General features: G+C 48.4%; 1 protein-coding gene and 1 pseudogene across 1 annotated transcript in view; both read left to right on the plus strand.

Moving 5' to 3' along the window:
- TMTC1 (transmembrane O-mannosyltransferase targeting cadherins 1) overlaps positions 1 to 8,660 on the plus strand; it is a 52,482-nt gene extending 43,822 nt beyond the window's left edge. The window contains exons 12-19 of the mRNA XM_049783809.1: positions 2,458 to 2,566; positions 3,113 to 3,215; positions 4,689 to 4,824; positions 5,325 to 5,469; positions 5,612 to 5,749; positions 6,572 to 6,694; positions 7,144 to 7,221; positions 8,460 to 8,660. Of these exons, the coding sequence (XP_049639766.1) occupies positions 2,458 to 2,566; positions 3,113 to 3,215; positions 4,689 to 4,824; positions 5,325 to 5,469; positions 5,612 to 5,749; positions 6,572 to 6,694; positions 7,144 to 7,221; positions 8,460 to 8,597 (970 nt within the window). The 3' untranslated portion in view covers positions 8,598 to 8,660. The remainder of the gene's footprint in view (positions 1 to 2,457; positions 2,567 to 3,112; positions 3,216 to 4,688; positions 4,825 to 5,324; positions 5,470 to 5,611; positions 5,750 to 6,571; positions 6,695 to 7,143; positions 7,222 to 8,459) is intronic.
- Positions 8,661 to 13,700: 5,040 nt separating this feature from the next.
- On the plus strand, positions 13,701 to 16,473 carry LOC126022002 (diacylglycerol kinase zeta-like; annotated as a pseudogene).
- The last annotated feature ends 4,444 nt before the right edge of the window (positions 16,474 to 20,917 follow it).

Consider the following 20,917-nt stretch of genomic DNA (forward strand, 5'->3'; position numbering starts at 1 on the left):
CCAGAGGGTAGGAATCCATCAGGGCATCCATCAGGGATGCATCTGCACCTTCTTTCACAAATACCATCAAAGTGACTTCAGCAGAAATGATGCCAGATTCTCTTCAGGTTCATTCAGTTTCCTGAGACCTAAACTGGCATGTGCTCATGAAATAGGCCTCCTCATTTCCCTGGTCAGTGCCATCAGCCTCTCTGGAATTTTCCATGTGAATGGAAACCATAAGGACCTCATTGGAGGATGGCCTGGAATTTTCCATGTGAGGAAAGCTCACCAGGAATGCTCTTTGGACAATGTGTTGGAATTATTCCATGTGCATAGAAAACACAGGGAATTGCCTCTGGACAGTGGCCCGGCGACTGTGTGTGGGAAACACAAGGAATTTTATTTTGGAGGATGGCTATGCTGGCAGTTTGTAGTGGGGCTGGCTCCTCAAGGCAGATTATTCAAGAATCCAGCATCATGAAATCCTGAGAAAGCCAACTTTTTGCATCATCTTCCAGTTGACTTATGATTTTACATTTGCTGTTTGGTTTCATCATTTGAGAGGTAGAGCCAACCTTATCCCTGTGAGGAACCAAGCTGTGAACTCATGGTTTTTGGCCAAGGCTGTATCTGACCAGCAGTGAATCCCCCCTGGCTGTAGGGTCCCTCCATGGGGAAGGCTTCACTGTCCTCTGTGGAAGGTTCATGCTCTTTTGTGCCTGATTTTTTTTCCAAGATGGGCAGTGGCAGGGTGGTTGGGCACCACATTCTGTAAAGCTCAGTGCTAACTCTTGGCTCTGCACTCAGACTTCAGTCCTGATGCTGCTTGGCAGACTCTATGGGGTGGTGGGTCAGCCATATGCAAGGTCAGTGCCCTGCCTGTTGTACTATTGCCTCATCTCCACCTCATACTTTCTCAGGGCAGCCTGGAGTTGTCACCACACAGCCTGGGTGTGAGGAGAGACACCAGAAATATGCATCCAGGTCCTGTAGCATTTTTCTGTTATTTTAGCAGATAACCTCTTACTCTGGGGATTCAAGTGCCTCAGCTCCTTACATGCAGCATTTGAACATTGGCTCTGTGTTGGATGTCTTCAGTCTAGGCCAGAATGATAGTACAAAGGTAGGGTACTTTCCTTGCACATGGCCAACTTGGGTTTGGTTTCCAGCATTCCATATTGTCCCTTGAGCACTGCCAGGAATTATTCCTAAATGCAGAATCAGGAGTAAGCCCTAAGCATTGTCAGGTGCAGCCAGAAACCAAACAGAAGTCTCTACTCCATGGAGGATACCATAGGGTCTGGTGAGAGGGAGCCACAGAGAGGCTGGGATTGGCTGATCTCTGTGGTTTCTATGTGTCGCTCCTGGCCTGTCCTAGAGGAAGGTGAGATCACCCAGGGTCTGTCAGTTAGCCCCATGTGATCCTCTAGCAACACCCAAGTGGTAAGCAAAAGAGGCCCTTTCTCTTCTCTTATGGCTTTGGTTGCCACTTCCTGTGCCCACACTGGGTCATGTCTACTATCTGCCTGCACTGGGCTATGCCCACTATCAGCCCACACTGGGCCATGGCCACTATCTGCCTGCACTAGGCTGTGCCTGCTGTCTGCCCACACTTTGTCATGCCTACTGTCTGTCTAGCTCACACCTTCTACATTCCTCTGTCTTTCACATTGGTTTATGGAACAGCCTTCATGTGTAGTGCTGCAGCGGGTATACTTGGTCATCTTTCCAAGGTTGTACTCCTGGGAGGAATGACATTGATTGCAGCCACTGGGTCATATGAGAGTCCTAGTTTCCATCTCTTGAGGCATTTCCATGCTGAAAAGAGCTTTACTGAAAGAGTGGCAGGGGCTCTCCGGCTATGATCCTCTGTGGCCATCATGAGATAGACAGAAAACAAGACACTCCTGGGGGAACAGCAGCATCCCTGACTTGGGGTGAACATGGTGACCCTCCAGCTGCTTCTCAGCCTCAGCATGCAACCAGTCTGTCCGGCTCCATGGACACTGGAACACAGCTCTCAGCTAAGCAGAGGCTGACCCGGGCAATTCCACTGTGGGCATCATTTGTGGCCTTCCTCTACTGCTCCCATGCTCCCCCCTTGTGGCAGCTTGAAGGTCAGAGTTGCTGGCTGGATCTGGAGAGAAAGTTCAGCACATTCCTTACAAGCTCATATAGTCCTAGTTCCTTCCTCAAGAACCATCAGGTCTGGCCCACTTCTCCCAGAGAAGCAGAGTGTTTCTTGTACCTTATGCGCAGTAAGTAAAAGCCACACTGGTAATAGCAGGCAAAGGCTTGTATCCTGCTTGCAGTATCACCAAGGGCACCAGGCAGGGCCTTGTTCTCCAGCCGCTCAGCCCTAAGGTCCACAGGGAATCATTCATCTTGGGAGAGATATAGGAGTCGAAAATCTGATGAGAGGACCTGGACCCTGTGCCATTCACAATTGTTGCTTTGTTCTTTTTGGTCCCCTAGGTCCCATGGTCATAGAGAGGAGGCCGAGGCCTTGCTGAGGGGCTCCATCAAGTATGGCCCTGAGTTTGCAGATGCCTACTCCAGCCTGGCTTCCCTGCTGGCTGACCAGGTGTGAGTTCTGTTCGCCTTGTCCACCCTGTCTTATTGTGCTCGTGGGATCAAAGGGAGTCAAGGCTCAAGGTCCATCGCAATGATCCAAGCAGGGTCTCTGCCCTGACTTTGGCATGTCCCTAAGGTCTCTATTACCTGCTCAGTGCCACTTATATAGTCACTTAAGTCTGACTGGAAATGAGCCGGTTCCATGGGGACCTCTGTTCAGGGCTCAAAGTGCCCCTCTGACATCACTGGTGTGAGGAGCAAATGGCCACCCCATTTTCAGTTGTGATAGTCTTAAGGTTGGGGACACCATATGGCCTGGCCTACCATACTGCCTCCCTCTGGGTGAAAGCCCCTCATTCAAACAGGAAATACCCCTGAGGCTTTTCCTAACTAGAACAAATCTACCTTTTGTGTCCCCCTTTTCAGGAGTCCCACAGTCTCTGACTCCAGGACTGAACTGGGTCTGATTGCCTGAGTGTCCTGAGCCTCCTTTTCATTCTGAACATTTCTGTGCCTTGCCCCCCTTCTCTGACCCATTGTCCCTGCTCTCCCATAGGAGAGACTGAAGGAGGCAGAGGAGGTATACCAGGCTGGGATCAGCAACTGTCCTGACAGCTCTGACCTGCACAACAACTATGGAGCCTTCCTTGTGGACACAGGTGAACAGACCCTGTCTTGAACACAGTGGGAGCAGTTGCTGCCCTGGCAGATGCCTGACCACAGTCACTCTTCTGTCCTGCCCCTGTGCTTGGGTATCTGGAGTGCTTGTAGCCTGGTGTGCCTCTGGGGACTTTAGGAGGGTGGATTTGGAGGAAGGGACACTGCATCTATTTTTTTTTTTTCTGTCCGTAAAGGTGGGTGTTTGGTACCTTTGCCTTGAACTTTCAGCACTCAGTTGATACAAGTTATGGTCCCATCATCAGTCGTGTCTCAGAGGAGACATGGAAACTGCTTTGGGAACTCATTGATCAGGCTTCTGACACTTTGCCCAAAGTGTCCCAAGTCCAAGCTGGTGAACCATCTCCATCCACAATGCTAAGGTGAACTCAGAGCCCAGTCATGGAGTTGGTAAATGCTTTTCAATAGCTAATTAGAAATTATATATATGTATACACACACACAGGGCAGTTTATTTCATGCATATGTGGTTCCTTTGGAAGCAGCTGTGTGTAGTATTCCGAGAGGGTTCTTGGGGCTGTTGTCTAAGTCCCTCGGAGCCCTTCTCAAGTGACCCTCTCTTCCCTGGGGGCAGGTCTGTTCCTACTAGCATGTGTGTGTGACATACTTCTGTGAGCTCACAATGAACAGCCTTCATTTAAGGCAGAATCATCATCAGTGTTTTCCATGGCTATTAGGAGTCATGCAGTCAACTTCAGTTTTAATTATTCTAAGTCCATTTGGAATGCCTGGAGAGCTATTGATCGTCCAGGCTATGTGCAGCCCTTTTATTTTATGTTGTTGTTTCTACCATTCTACTGCACCAGGAAAGAATAGAACACTGCACTGTTTTTTTTTTTTCTTTCATACTTTGAAGCACTGGTTTCAGAGACCTGGTTCCTCCACCATGTACCCCCTCTGCTCTCTTCCCTTCTCTGAGCTGGCTGGGGCTTTGGATGTAAAATTGTGCTGTGGCGCCATCTGCTGCCTTAAAAGGACCTGACACTTAAGCACCAAGGAGAAAAATCAGAAAAGCCAAAGGCAACCTTTCCCTTCTGTCCTAAGTCCCCATAATCTTCTTGATCCATCCGCCATGTGGGGCATCTTGTATTGGGTCAGTGATTTCTGTGGTGAAATTCTCTGTCCCTGGTAACCTGTGCATGGCTTCAGTTTGTGTCTGCTGTCAACTCCCTCCCCCTGCACTCAGTGAACCTAAGAACTACTTCGAGGTGGGGGTTGTGGCCTGAGGAGGACAGTGAATGTGCTGAGGGAGACCAGAAGGCCAGCTGGTTTGCTGAGTAAGGGCAACTGGGCTAGGTGGTCCTTGAGGATATGAGGCACATTCACAAACATACACCCATGCACACACATGCATTTGCACATTGACACATCACACACTTGGGTGAACACAGCACACACACAAACACATGCACACATGTCACGTTCTCTCACAGGCCCACTCTGCTCTGTTGCAGGCTCCCCCAAGAAGGCCGTGGCCCTCTACCAACAGGCCATTGAACTGAGTCCAGGCCACCATGTTGCCATGGTCAACCTAGGTCGGCTGCACCGGTCCCTGGGCGATAGTGGCACAGCTGAGGAGTGGTACAAACGGTAAGACCATGGACAAAAGTGTGGGCTTGGGCCGGAGCCATAGCTCAGTGGATAGGGTGTTTGCCTTCCAAGTGGCCAACCCGGGTTCAATCCTTAGCATCCCATATGGTCCCCCAAGCACTGCCAGGAAAGACCCTTTAGTGCAGAGTCAGGAGTAACCTTTGAGTACTATTGGTGTGGTGCAAAAATCAAGTTTTTTTTTTAAAGTGGATTTGGCTCAAGCTGGCAGGCTACATGCTGCTTGGAGACATGCTGTGCTGTGGCATGTCTCTAGTTGTACCTGAGCCAGTGGCTGGCATAGGGACCACACCAGGGTGGGACCAAGCAGAGGGGAATGTCAGGGAAGGTTGCAGGTGTGGGTCCATCCGATTTCCTGGGCCTAAGATCTGGAGCACGGCCTGAGGCCCTCCTGTGGCTCATTCTAACTGGAATAGGGCGGGGACTCGAAGGGAAAAGCCCTGTTCTTTCCCACTTGTGCCCATTGCTATTTTCCTTTATAGCGCCCTGCAGGTAGCCCGCAAGGCTGAGATCCTATCACCATTGGGGGCACTGTACTACAACACAGGCCGCCATGAGGAGGCACTCCGGGTATACCGGGAGGCAGCTGCCCTCGAGCCAGGACAGCGTGAGCCCCGCTTGGCACTGGTAAGTGGTGGGAGTGCAGGGAGGGAAGAGGGTGCAGGGACCTGCCACCCCAGGAGAGCCTCCAGGCCATTGGCAGACAGACAGAAGTTCACAAGTGCCCAGGGATCCTTCTGAAATAATTTCAGCCCAGGTGCCTATGTAGGCGCAGGTGTTGGCTGTGACAGGCCAGACGGAGGAGGCAGAGCGGATGACTCGCCAGCTGGAGGCAGAGGAGCCAGGCTGCCTGGAGTGCTACCGCCTGTTGTCGGCCATCTACGGCAGGCAGGAGCGTCATGACAAGGTGTGAGCTATGGGAGGTGAGGGAGGGGGATATCACACCTCTCACACTCCTGGAATGGAACCCAGGTTATTTGCACCTCTCCTGTCCAGTCTGTCCACATTCCCCACCCCACCCCACCCACCACATGTGTCCATAGAATCCTGTGCCCTGGGCTCAGGCCAGTTGAGGACTCACACATCTTCACTCATAAATTGGTTCCATGAGCTATTCCAGAGAGCCAGCACTCTGTCCTGGCAAACCCAGAGTCTACCTTTGTCTTCCTTGAGCCCCCGTGGGTCATGGGGGAAACCTGGCACCACAGTAGCAGTTAAGAGGCCCAGCGAGGAACCCAGCCCTTAGCAGTGAGACTCAGGATGCACACAGTGGGGGGTAGAGGACATGGGGTGGTTAGTTCGTGACTGAAGATGAGGAGGATTGAATGGAGTGATACAGGGTGTATGGCTGGAAGGTGAGGAGGGTTTGAAGCCCCAGCCTCTCTGACCTATGGCCCCAGTGACTGGCCTTGGGTGGTCTGTAGGAATTGAGAGTAGATGTTGCTACAACCAAGTCCCTGTGTAGCCTGTGTGGGGTGAGTGGTTCCCACAAGATACACAGAGGACCCCCAGGGGGGCTGCAGTGTGGTCCCTGATAGAACTCCTTATTTGCTCCCCAATCCATGCCATATCACCCAGTCTCCATACTGGGGTCCACAAGGAAATCAGAGGAAGGCAATGCCTTCTGTCTGGAAGGTCATGCTCTGGGCTAGGAGGAACCCCAGCCTGTGTCAGCACACAGGATCCTTCCTGAGCCTTCCTCATACCACTGCCCCCAACTCTTCCCCAGGCTTTGGATGCCATTGACAAGGCTCTGCAGCTGCAGCCCCAGGACCCCAAAGTGACATCAGAGCTCTTCTTCACCAAAGGGAACCAGCTACGGGAGCAGAATTTGCTGGACAAGGCATTTGAGGTGGGATATGGGACACGGTACTGCAGGTGTATGGCTAGGCCACACAGCTCAGCCTGGCTCACGGGCTCACCTTAAGCCCTTAAGCATGTGTGTTGGAAACATTCCACAGAACCCCTCACATCTGTTCCTCCCACCCACCTTTTCTATCTCTAGTCACCCTCTATGCTATGGACCAATACTTTAGTACCCCCAAGCATTCCCTACCCCCTCACATGTAGCCCAAGTCCTCTACCTCCAGGAAATCCTCCTGCCCACTGTTCCTCCTAATGGTTGCAGAGTCCCTGAAAGCCCCCATTGCCAGCTCCTTTGTCTTCAGGTGGGTTTAGTCTTCCCTCCATCCAGTGTGAGAGTTAGAAGGCCGGTGGGGTGGGGTGGTGGCTCTTGTGACCCTTACCTTCCATGTGGACATGAGTTCTTCTCCAGTCTGAAGATACCCCTAATTTATTTAGAGCTACAAAGCAGCTGTGGAGCTGAATCCAGACCAGGCCCAGGCCTGGATGAACATGGGCGGGATCCAGCACATCAAGGTAGGCACAATCCCCCACTGGCTCCTCATCCCTCTTCTCCCAGTAAAGGGTAAGAACTAGGTTCTCCCTGTCCAGTCACAGAACAGAGCCTAGGTGTCAGGGAGGGCCCAGAGCCATCACTTGGTCTCTGGAGCTGTAGGAAGAGCAGAGGCCTCCACTCCATTTGCATTCCCTACATAAACAAGGCTAGGCTGCATCTCTTGTCCCAGGTAGAACTGGAAATTGGCCCCGGTTCTGATACCAAAATCTCAGGGCTGTGATATGGTTCCATTTAAGTAAATCCTCATTTGAGTATCTCTTTGCTATGAAAATGGGATTTGTCTATAATGAGGGAAAGCAGAGTCTGGCCTTGGGCCTGAACTTGTCCACACTTTGTGAGCCACAAGCACATTCTAGGTGCCCTGGGAGTCCAGCTGTGAATAAGCAACTAAGACAGATGGACTGTTTGAGCAAAGTTGGCCTTCCCCTGGGTAGCTAAGCTGTATCTCCTCACACACCTGCAGCACATTGGAGAAAAAAGCGCCAGAGGTTAGGGAGGGCCAGATTCATGAGTTGAGGGGAAGGCCTCTGTTGGAAAGGGTTCTTTAAAGGGTTGGGGAGCTCTTGGCTGCACCCCCACTTCACATGTAGGAGGTCTTGGGTTAGGTGCCCAACCCCATACAGAAAAGTTGTGTTGGGGGCCGAGAGAGAGAGAGAGAGAGAGAGAGAGAGAGAGAGAGAGAGAGAGAGAGAGAGAGAGAGAGAGAGAGAGAGAGAGAGAGAGAGAGAGAGAGAGAGAGAGAGAGAGAGAGGAGGAAAGGGAGAAGAGGGAGAAGAGAGAGAAGAGGAAAAGGAGAAGAGAGAATAGGAAAGGGAGAAGAGAGAAGAGGAAAGGGAGAAGAGAGAAGAGGAAAGGAAGGAGAGAGAGAAGTGGAAAGGGAGAAGAGAGAGAGAGAAGAGGAAAGGGAGAATAGTAATCATTGTCCATGACTTAAAAGGAACCCAGAGGATCCCGTGATCACAGCTCAGCAACAGAAAGTGATGAGCCAGTTCTGGTTTGTCTGTGAAGCCCACAGTGCAGGAGTCTGTTAAGGAAAGTGGCTTCAGGCTGAAAGCCTAGAGATGAGATTGAGCCATTCCGTCATGGCTTCCATCACTGTATTCTTCACTGAATGTAGTGACACTCACTAGCACCAAACCCATGCCCCCTTGGACAGCAGGAGGGTGCTTGGACTCAGTCATACCCTTTCCATTCCCAGGGAGATTACGTGGCGGCCCGGGCCTTCTATGATCGGGCCTTGCAGTTGGTGCCACACAGCCGGCTGCTGCAAGAAAACCTAGCCAAGCTGGACCGTCTGGAGAAGCGACTACAGGAAGTGGGAGAAAAGGATACGTAGCATTGGGTACTCATAGGCCAGGGTAGTGCTACCCACAACCCAGCTCCCCATGCAGGGACCAAAGAACAAACAAGTTGGCCATGGGCACAGCGCCATCTATAGAGGATGTGACCATAGAGCCTGAACATTTCATTCAAAATCTGAACCTCCATTTCTCAGAAAAATGGATGCTTGAACCACAGTGAGGCTGAGGTGAACTGGAACAGGATGACAAGTCATCAGGGGTGAGATTTGGGATCTGGTCCTAGTAGGTGGCCCCTTTAGTTCTCCACAGCCAGAAATGAGTCACTAATAGTTGATTAGAACCTCTGGACTGTGTGGGAAAGTGTTCTTCACCAGAGACCTTTGTTCTGCTCTTCCCAGAGGACTTGGTGAGACCCCATGATGAGGAATATCTTTAATTTCCCCACACCGGGTTTCTCTGCCTACACCCCCCCCCCCAAGCCCCATTATTCCATACAGAAGCTTTTAGAATTGGGTGGCTCTCCTTATCCCTTGGGGAAAATCAAGGATCCAGGTAACCCCCTCATTCTTTATGAAAGTTTTAAAGATAATTTTATTATAACTGTTTCTAGAGTGGCACTTCTGCCCCGAAATTTCAAAAGTGCTTTTAAAAATCGTGACGATTTCTGCCTCCAAGTATATAATTATTTTGGTGGAAAAAATTATAGTATATTCTACATGAGAAATATTCAAGATATTAACTGAGAGAAATGTTCTACTTTATTATCTGAAACATTCAGACGTCATGAGATTATTTTTTTTAGAAGTACAAATATAACCATTAAAGACGCTTTATACATTATCACAGAAAACACATGTCCCCTGGGCTGCCCAAGATGGTGAGAGGTAGTGAGTGCTCTGAGTCCCAGAGTGGTCATTTTGGAGATTTCTCAGAGAATACTCAAAAGCCCTGTTGGGGAAATGTCTAAATCATATTTTTAAATATATATTTATATATAAAAGATAGGAAAGGCAGATTGAACTTAAATTTAAGGCTTGTTTTGTGTTATTTATTTCATAACTTATAAAATATTTAATATATACACACAACACCTTTTGTCTCCCTCCATCATGATTTTAGAAGTATTTCAAGCTGGAGTGTGAAGGACATATATTTCTCTATTCCTTACTTGTATGAGATGAACAGTCTCATATATGTTTTGTATGACTTATGTGCTCAAGCTAAAACACCCTGTGTTCAAGGGTGAAATATAGTTGGGATGTGAAGAAGCTGAAATCACCAGTTTTGGTTCCTTCTGTATTCAAAAGACAAGTGTAGAACTACCTCTGGCTGAGAGGGCACAGGGCCTTGTAGCTTTCATTGATATTTGAGGTCGAAGGTGGGATGAGGTAAAAGAAAGAAGCACTGGCTGGGGAGGCGAAGAACTGAGATTGATTCACTTCTGTCATCTTCTAATGCTGTTTGGCATACGTTGATTCAAATTATATTCAAAATAGTTTTCTCATCACCAGTTTATTGTTATATTCCTCATTCTAAGGAATGTGAAAACGAGTTTAATAAATGCTTCATCCCCAAATCGAAAAGCCTGAAATCATAGCAAAACACTGAACTCAACTTCAGCTCCTAACAGCATTAGCAGTTTCTGAGATGGTCTTCTCCCAAGGAGGAGTGGGAGCACATGTAAGTAATGTCTGACCCAAGGGTTGTTGTGCCTCTCTAGGTGCCCCCAGTCTGCCCACCCTAGCACCTCTTTGGACATAAGAGTGAGCTCTGTTTGTTGGATCATATCTCTGTCCCAAACTTATACCTTCATTGAGATGCATTCCATGAGATTGTTTCCAAGTTAATGGTGCCTATAAGGAAATAAATCACCTTATTTGACAAAGATTGTGTGCTTAGATTTACTAGACTTTGGTTCATGGGACACCTCAATGGGAGTTTAGGCCTCTGGCAGCATCCCAGCGACCTGGCTAGTCTCAAGTTTACAGGGGCTGTAAAACACATTGTGAAATGTGTCTGAGGGTGAGAGATTTCTTGGGGATAGGAATGCAGAGCCACCTGCTGTGATGAAAGCCTCATGCTCCAAGACCAGGACATTGGAGAAACATGGATCTGGAAGCAAATGCCAACGCAGAAATATAATTCACACACACACTGAAGACGTGAAACAGGTTTAGGAATTCCAACACACCAGCTTTCTGCTCCTAAGAAGCGGATAGCTCATTGGAGGAAAGCCTTAAGAGCGTTTTCCTGAGATCCAAGGTTCTTATTAGGAAGAATCCAGATCACACCCTGGGGTGGAAAATACTGGAGGACCTGGGGTAGAGAATAGAGAGGGACCTGGGATGGAGAATAGGGAGGGATCTAGTTAATCCAGCATCTCCCCCCTCATTGACCTTATAGAAAAATGCAGAAATATGAGTAAAAACAATGTAATTTGCATCCCAAGGTTCCAAGAAAAGTGTGGATGCCTCCTACTAAAAGATAAAAGGGTTGGCAAAATTTTTGTATAGGTGCAGCAAAAGTTGGAAAAATAGAAAGAAAAAACTTTTGGCCTAAAAAGAAGGTGTCCCTACCTACGAAGTATCCTGCCATAAGACCAACTACAGGCTCCAAGCATACTAATTTGTCTAACCTCAAAATCGTTCTTCAAAGTCCCAGGAAAGGTTCTCCTCAATCATGGGTTTTGCTGTCAGGTATCAGTAATTGGAGATCTTGGTGTTAGCACATATTCTATGTTGAAGTCAGGATGTCCTGAGGCGTCTCCTAATTTCATCTCACTGTTATGTGGTGAGGTAGGAAAATATGCCTTTAAAGCAAGTAGCTGCTGATTTCCAAGCTATAATCAGGATAGTGTGAGAGCTCACCCTGGGGCAAATACGTTCCAAGGCAGTTCCGGGGTCCATCTTGGTATAAGCCATGGCTGGGAGCAGCAGCAGCAGCACAGTAGTGGCATTGTTGGTATCTAAGCAACCACATCATTCCAGAAAGCTCTGGGAGGAGTTGCCAGGGCACCTTTTAGTGCAGTGTCAGGCTGTCTCCAATGCCAGGTGAGTGAGTTCTGAGTGCCTCCTGCTGCAAACACTCTGGAAAGCTCTGGGAGGTTGTTGCTGCCAAGGTTGGATCCTCAGCTCTCATCCTCCCCTGTCCATTGGTTGTGTTCTGGGTGAATCTAAGCAGTCATGTTCACTCAAGCTGGGTAATCCTGGTAGAAGGTCAATTCCTAGTATCGGTGCATAAAATCCTGCTAGATCATAAGATGAGTGAGACCCAAGTTCAGGGGTAATTGACGAATGTCCAAGCAACTAAAGCCCAAGTCAAATCAATATGGCAAATATTCAGGGTGGAAGGCCCCCAGTAACAAAAATTTCTGAGTTCTCATCCCTAATGGATAATAAATCCTTTTAGTCACTAATATTTTTTTCATTTCAATGTGCCTATGCAAAAAGAACAGTGTCACAGGATACTACTTGAGCCTAAGGGAAAATAACAAACCAAACAACCCCTATAACCTGTTCTATCAAAAGCTCAAAACTCCAAGTGTACTATCTATATTATCTTCTATGAATTCCTACTAGAAATGTAAAGAGAAGGGGGAAAGTTATAATTGCATAATGCAATATACAATAAAGAATATACATATTGAAGAAATACACTTAAGAGATATATAAAGGTAGAGACCGGAGTGGTGGCACAGCAGTAAGACATCTGCCTTGCCCGTGCTAGCCTAGTGTGGACAGTGGTTTGATCCCCGGCATTCCATATGGTTCCCCAAGGAAGGAGCAATTTCTGAGCACATAGCCAGTAGTAACCCCTGAGTGTCGCCGGATATGGCCCAAAAACAAGAAAAAAAGAAAGAAATATGTGAAGGAGGTATACATAAATCCTAAAAGTCTTTTGTAATAGTCTGAGGAGAGGATGAATTCTGGATCACAACTTCAGTCGGCAATGCAGTCTTGTGGAGTCTGAAAAAAAGGCTTGCAGTAGTCACAGATAGGAAATATCCTAGAGCCACAGATCTCTCAAAATCTGAAACCAGTTACGAGGAACAGTCTGTGGTAAAGGGAAGTGATAAAAAAAAAAGTAGCTACGGACAACATTCTGAGGCCTGTTTCCTCTGTGCCAGGCTCTGGGTCAGACTACCTAGGGCTTGGCTGGGGTTGTCTGAGGTTGTTCCTCCATGTGTCTGGAGTCTTAATTTCCCTGGCTCTCTTTCATTCCCCCAACACCACTGTAGTTCAAGACTGGGACTGAAGGAGTGGGATGGGGGAATCTTGTATGGACTGAATATCTCTTCAGAGGCAATCTTATCTTTAAGGGGCCCTACACCCTGCGGTGCTCAGGGATCATTCCTGGCAATGCTTGGGGGACCGTATGGGATGCCATGGATCAAACACAGGTTGGCCGTGTGCAAGGCAAACACCCTCCCCACCCCTACTATCACTTTGCCCTGAAACATGCACATGGCTTTCTCTCTACTATGTCCTGTGACCCCCTGTTCCTTGGGGGTGACCAAAAGCAATCTTTGGAATGGCCAGAATCAGACTGGAGGCCCGGGCATCCCATGCTTTCTTATCCCATTGAGGCCCAGTTCTGTGGATCCTGGTTCCTAGATTGGATGAGCCAGGCCATGGGGTCACAGAGATGGAATGTGGCCACACTCCCCTTATGGGGCAACCAAGTGGCTGGCAGTGCGCATGTGGTTCCCCTAGGGTTCGAGGTCAGATGCCACAGACACCCCCTTCCTCCTCAGGGCCACATTTGTGTTCTTGGCAAAGGCTCCTGGGCACACACCAGGCTGGGACTGGTTCCAGCACCAGACGATCTGGGACTCTGCCCAATAGCCACTGCCAGGCTCTGCCATGGAGACCTTCTTTAGGAGACATTTTCAGTAGAAGGTAAGGGTCTCTGCTGCCCACTGGCAAGGCCCGGCGCCTCTCCCCAGACTACTAGGCCTCCTCATCTCTGATGCAGCACCGCCATTCCAGTGCCCAGTTTCAGGGCTGCTTCCTGGGCTGTGGGCTGTGGGCCTAGGACAGCCGCAGGATCTCCAGCACTGGACCCCTGCCTGCAATCCCTGATTTGCTGTGGAGGTGTCCAACACATTGCCTCTGCCCAAAGGAGCTGGGCTTGGGGACATGGAGGAAGAGGAGGAAGAGGAAGAGGAGGAAGATAAATCCCTGGGTGTCCTGCAGGGTGCCCAGCCACTGCTGCTGGTGCCCCATGGCAGCACCACCGCTGTGCCTCCAACTTGCTCAGACCCTGCCCACTGGGGCCTGCACAGCTACTTTCGGTGCCTTAGTTAGCAGCGGCCCTCTGGCCAGCACCTCCGGCTGAAGAGCCTCAGTCAGCATCGCGGGCAGTGGATGTGCCCTCTCTGGCACAGGTGCCAGCTGGCTCTGCAGCGCAAGTTGCCAGGACCCCAGGCCTAAAGTTGTGAAAGCCATTGCCAAGTTGGGCCTCCAGCACTTGGCACTTCCTCTACCTCCTCCCGGCACCCCATGCCCTGAACCAGCACAGCAGATCTGAAGCAACGTGGACTGGAGTGAATCAACAACAAATGGGGAACACATCTGATTCGAGACCAACATGGGGACTTCTGCTATGTCAGGAAGCAGTACTGTGTAGACAAGATGCTGCAGAAACCAGCGTCCCAGAAGAAGTGTGCAGCCATGCATTGAGCAGCTGGAAAAGATCAATTTCCGTTGTAAGCTATTCTTCTGGGAGTCAGGCTCCAGGAATGTTCTTGAGCCAACCTTTGTGTGGCACCACTGGGTCCACCGATGGTGCCAGGATGGCAAGTCTCAGCACTGCGGGAAGGGCTTCCAGCAGAAGTTCCACCTTCCACAGCAAGGAGATTGTGGCCATAAGCTGCTCCTGGTACAAACAGGCCTACCACAGCAAGTGTCCTGCTTCATGCTGCAGCACATCTAGGATCCCTGCTCCCTGGGCACACAGGTTGCTCTGATCCCCCCCTACCTGGGTATTCTGAGCCTGCAGGCCTCACAGAACACACTCAAAGCCATCAAGGAGGAGGAGTGGGTGTCCCTCAAAAGGAAATTGAACAAGCAGCAGCAGGAGGAGGGTTGCTGGAGGCCCTTCATGATCAGGCCCACCCCATCCCCCCTCATGAAGCCCCTGCTAGTGTTTGTGAACCCCAAGAGTGGGGTCAATGAGAATGTTAAGATCATGCAGTCCTTCCTCTGGAATCTCAACCCCTGACAGGTCTTCGACTTGAGCCAAAAGGCCCCAAGAGGCACTGGAAATGTACCACAAAGTACATAATCTGCGGATCCTGGCATGTGGGAGTGATGGCAGTGTGGGCTGGATCCTCTCCATGATGGACCAGATGAGCCTGAAGCTATCATCCCCTGTCGCAATCCTGCCCCTGGGCACGAATTGGCCTGCACCTTCAACGGGGTTGGGTGGTGGGTGGGGGAGTGGCCTACACAATTGAGCCAGTATCCAAGATCCTGTACCATGTAGAGGAAAGAAACGTGGTGCAGCTGGACTGCTGGGATCTGCTGGCTGAGCCCAATCCTAAGACTGGGCCAAGGAGTAAGAATAGGGCACCACCTACCAGCTGCCCCTTGACGTATTCAATAATTATTCAGCCTGGGCTCCAACGTCCACATCACCCTGGAGTTCCAAGAGTCGCAAACCCTGCCAACCGAGAGAAATTCAACAGCAGCTTCCTCAACAAGATGTTCTATGCCGGCACCGCTTTCTCCGACAGCTCCAAGGATCTGCCAAGCACATCCACGTGGTGTGTGATGGGTTAAACCTGCCCCCAATCCAGGACCTAAAGTCCCAGTGCATTGTTTTTCTGAACATCTCCAGGTACTATATAAATACCATGCCTTGGGGCCACCCTGATGAACACTAGAACTCTGAGCCCTAGTGACAAGACAATGGATACCTTGAGGTCATCAGCTTCACTATGACATCCCTGCCAGCAGCCAATACCTGAGCAGCTGAGAACCCAGGTAAGCCACATCAGCATGCACGACTATGAGGCACTGCACTATGACAAGTAGCAGCTCAAAGTGGCCTCTGTGCCCCTGGGCACTGTGGGGGTCCCCGGGAACAGCAACCCATAGCTTTGCCACATCCACATTGAGAGGCTCCAGTAGGAACCTGAAGGGGCTAGAGTCAAGCCAAAAAATTGTCCTCCAAATGGTGCTTCCAGGACACCACCATGACCAGCTGCTTCTACAGGATTGTCTGAGTGCAGGAACACCTCAACTGTGTGATGGAAATTGCACAGGACGAGATTTATATCGTGGACCTTGAGCTATTGGGGGCGTCAGCATAACCTGATTTCCCCACCCCCACCTCTTCTCTCCCCGCCTCCCCCTGCTCCCCAACACTCTGGTCAAGACCAGATCTAGGTGGTTATGCGTCCCCTAGAGGTGAGGAGCCAGTGAAGGCTGATCAGAGGAACTTCTGCTCAAAGGAGCTGTCTGGGTGGGGTTGTGACCTACTGCACCAAGATACTCATGGCTACACCTTCCTGCACCAGATGGCCAGCAATGGCTGCAAGGAGGTGGCCCTCTCCCTGCTGGAGCACAACCCCACATAGATCCTTGATGCTATGGAGGAAAAAGGGGAAAACTGTCTGCACCAGGCTGCGGCCCTGGGCCATCGCACCAACTGCCACATCGTAGAAGCCGGGACCTCGCTTATGAAGAAATACAAGTAGGGGCTGAAGCGATAGCACATCGGTAGGGAGTTTGCCTTGCATACAGCCAACAGAGAATGGACCCCGGTTTGAATCCCAGCATCTCATATGGTCCCCAGAGCATGCCAGGTGTGACTTCTGAGCACAGAGCAGGAGGTACCTCTGAGCACCACCGGGTGTGACCTAAAATCCAAAAATATAAAGACCAACAGGGTGACACACCCCAGTAGTGGAGCTGGTGACCTATATGGAGAAGTGGCTGCACTACCAGATAGTTCAGCATGAGGACCAGGAGACTGCAGTGTAGTGGGGTCCCTTGCTCACCCACCTAACTGCCTAGACAGTGATGGCTAACCTTTTTGAGCCTGCGTGCCCAAACTGCTGCACCTTCCCACGTGCCAGCTGCAAAGCCTTTGTGTGCCACCGCTGGCCACCGCTGGCATGCGTGCCATAGGTTCGCTATTGTGGATAGGTGGACCCTGCCCCAGGGAAGGAGCCCTGGCCTCGTTCTCAGAAGTCAACCGGACCTTGGGCTCCATTCTAGGCAGGTAGGGCAGTCTCACTTGCCCAGGAGCTGGAAACTGGACCGAGCCAGACAGGCTTTTAGGGCCCGAGAGGGCCCATGGGGTTGCCTTCGTGCTCTCTGCAGAACTGCTTAAGACACTCAGCCACTGCGCCCTATCTATCCTGCAGGGCTCCCATGGAAACACTGAGCCCTCACTGTTCGCCTGCCTACGCACCCACTTGGCTCCATCTGGGTGACTCTCTCTTGTACCCAGTCATCGTGGACTGTGGCGGAGTGAGGGTGACATGTTTACAGCTGGATGTGTGACTCAGTAAATGGACTTTTTTCCTTTAAAAAAAAAAAGTGGGGCACGGAGAGATAACACAGCTGTGTTTGCCTTGCAAGCAGCCAATCCAGGACCAAAGGTGGTTGATTTGAATCCCGGTGTCCCATATGGTCCCCCGTGCCTGCCAGGAGCTATTTCTGAGCAGACAGCCAGGAATAACCCCTGAGCACCACCGGGTGTGGCCCAAAAAACCAAAAAAAAAAAAAAAAAAGTGACTGCCAAGAACACATCAGCAGTAGCAGTGTGTCTGCCTTCTCTGAGGATGACTCGTAGCCCAGTGACTCAAGTGATTTTGACAGCAGCAGCAGCCAGAGTGATGACCTAGAGCAGAAGGCCTTCATACAGGATGAGCCATTGGAGAGGACCAGAGTAGCTCGCTAACCAATGGTCCTGGCCGAGTCCCGATCTCCATGCAGTGGGTGGTCTGCAGCAATTTCAGCTGTGCTGATTTATTTTGATACTTCAAACTTAAGCCGGAGTGGCACCATAAGCTCCAGTGCAGCTGCTGTAGCAGCAGTGGCATCATTTTCCTGGGAGAAGAAAATAGCCAAATACAAGAAGGAAGGGTTGTCTGTAATACAGACAGATATTATGTATAAAACAGATGGACATTAAATAAAACACAGAGGTAGGCACCACACACACTCACACAGAAGCAGGTCAAAGGATTGAACCATAGGAAAATTGACCCAGGTGGAATTGACCAAATGCTTTAAAATATAAAGCCAGCATGTCAGGTGCAAAAATTTTCTAATTTTTTTGGAGTAATAGACATTGATGGAGGGGAACTTTGATGAAAAAGGCTTCATGGTTTAGAACATTCTTAAAAACGATCATAATAGTCAAGGCTAGAATGCTAAGTAACATGGCAATGAGAACTGTAAAAAGAGTCTATACCTAGGAGTATTGTATCAGATGTCTTGAACATCCAGGTTCCTTTCCTGATGGCAAATTGAGAACAAAGGCATATGATATAGTATAAAACTAGCAAGAATTAAAAGCTGGAGAGATAGTACAGCCGCATTTGCCTTGCAAGCAGCCAACCCAGGTCCTAAGGTGGTTGGTTCGAATCCTGGCATTCCATATGGTCCCCTGTGCCTGCCAGGAGCTATTTCTGAGCAGATAGCCAGGAGTAACTGCTGAGCACTGAGCACTGCTGGGTGTGGCCCAAAAACCAAAAAAAAAAAAAAAAAAAAAAAAAGTAAATCGCAAAAACATACTCAACGGCTGAGCTCTGTAGCAAGAATTCATGACATTCAGATGCTTTATCCAAGAATATCTGTGGAGAGAGGCATTGATCATACAAGCAGGCATATTCAAGTAGAAAATGGATCATTTAAAATATTTGTTAAGACATAATGAGCACTGCATTTAGGAGTCCAACTGAATATTTTTTTTTTTTTTTTTTTTTTTTTTTTTTTTGGTTTTTGGGCCACACCCGTTTGATGCTCAGGGGTTACTCCTGGCTATGTGCTCAGAAATCGCCCCTGGCTTGGGGGGACCATATGGGACGCCGGGGGATCGAACCGCGGTCCGTTCCTTGGTAGCGCTTACAAGGCAGACACCTTATCTCTAGCGCCACCTTCCCGGCCCCCCAACTGAATATTTATCACTGTAATGCAAAACTAGGGCATCCAAACTGTATTTCCAAGGATTACTGAACAAAAACATTAAAAGGTTATTATAAACATAATAGAATAGAAATTAAGATGCAAAAACATTCTAATAGTGAAGACTGTAGTGGGAGTCCATGTTTTCCCAATGTATTTTACAGCTGTCTCTATGGATAAAAACAGAACATTATTATAGACATCTATAAAAAGCAATTAGTAGAATACCTGCTTAATCTAAACAGCTGTATTCATTGCCACAGGTCTCATTAAAGTATAAAAATGAATATGAGGGCGGTGTTTGCCTTGCAAGCAGCCAATCCAGCACCAAAGGTGGTTGGTTCAAATCCCGGTGTCCCATATGGTCCCCCGTGCCTGCCAGGAGCTATTTCTGAGCAGACAGCCAGGAGTAACCCCTGAGCACTGCCGGGTGTGACCCAAAAATCAAAAAAAGAAAAAATGAATATAAATTGCTGAAGATTTTTAGATGAGTTTAATATTTCTGAAACTTCTGGATCATCAAATTTAAACCAATGTTATCTTGTATTTTTACAATAGTCTGTGCAATAGAACAGTATTTTCCATTTCAGCATAATAGTTTGAAACAAAGAAGTTGTATGGTTTTCTTAGAGTTCATAGTGTACTGTGATAAATCAAGGTTTCTAAAGGAAAGTCCACATAGGTGTGTAGTTTTTTTCATCTTCTTGCAGTCACAGAACAAGTGTTTTAAATTTTTTACAAGCAGCATAGGTGGTAATTTCCAAATTTCTTTTCTTTTTCTTTTTAAGGAATCCCGCTGCGTATTGCAGTGACTGCAATAAAATGTATTATTATTTTTCAGTTCCTCTTCTTTAAAAAATACTTTAAGGCAACCTTGCAACGTGCATTTATCTGGTAAGGATAAATGAATCTCATCAGAGATTTTTGGTGGTAGATGAGACACCAGATTGTGGATTTAAGCCAGCCTTGGAAAAGTGTAGCAATAATAGACTCATTTAACTGCTTGTGTCTCTCCCAACCTTGTTTTGTGGCTTTTGAGTCAACCAGATAATTACTATTTTTCACTATATGTCTATTCTGTCTATCAGCTTTGTTCAAGTCATAATGAAGACCCTCCATCAGGAATAGTAGTTCATATGGATCTTGTTGATTTTGCTCTGCAAACTAGAACTGGTCTTTTTGCTTTTCATTGGTCGTCTTAGTCTTTTGGGTTGATATACTTATATTATCCTATCCACAGACTTTTATAATCTTATCAAACTCTTCTGCCGCTTTGCCTTTATGTCCCAATGGATTGCTTCCTTATAATGGTTCTGGTAAAAGTAATCAGTCAAACTTGTAATATTATCCAGGCATTGTAGGACTGAGTTCATGTAAAAATGTTTTCTAAATTATGAAGTCCAGTAAAAGTAGGACCAGTTCCCTCATCTATAGAACCAAGATTCCGGAATTGGTCATTTCCATTTCCTATAGTCTCTGCCTCATTGTGTAGTATAAGCTTATTGTCCTGGTTACCTGTTAAAGTTGCAGATTTTTTCCTGTTCTCATCCTTTTGTGTAATATGTTTTGGTGCTGAGGGGAAGTTTGCAATCTTATCATGCGCTTGTATCTGAGTTTTTTTCATTTGTGAGTATCCTGCTTCTGACAAGGCATAGTGGGACCCAAAATTTGTTGGCAGAGTTGCCATTAGTAGAAACATAAACATATGCTTTCCCTCTAATGAGGAGATTGCCAGCAATCTATTCATTATCCATTTTTACTCAAATAGATGAATTAATTTTTTTTGTACCTGAGCATCTTTTTTTTTGGTTTTGGGGTCACACCTGGCATTAAGGGGTTCCTTCTGGCTCTGTGCTCAGAAATCTCTCCTGGCAGGCTTAGGGGACCATATGTGATGTTGGGATTTGAACCGCCGCCCACCTTGGGTCAGAGGCTAGGAGCAGAGTCCTAACTCCTGGAGCAGCTGCCCGGCATACAGAAGAGCCAAATTAAAAGTGTAAAGAGCCACATGTGGCTCGCGAGCCGCAGGTTACCGACCGCTGGTCTAGGTGGTTTTCTTGGGCTAAAGCCACTGATTCCTGGAGTTTGCATCTGACTAGCATATGTTGTTAAAGATGCAGCAGTAGAACATTGGAGGATAATTGTAAGCTCCAGCATTTCTACAAGCATGTAGAAATACCCTGACATCTTCTTTCTCTATAATGGGATACAAT

The sequence above is a fragment of the Suncus etruscus genome, chromosome 11 (genome assembly GCF_024139225.1).
Source record: "Suncus etruscus isolate mSunEtr1 chromosome 11, mSunEtr1.pri.cur, whole genome shotgun sequence".
In the NCBI taxonomy this organism is placed as follows: Eukaryota; Metazoa; Chordata; class Mammalia; order Eulipotyphla; family Soricidae; genus Suncus; species Suncus etruscus.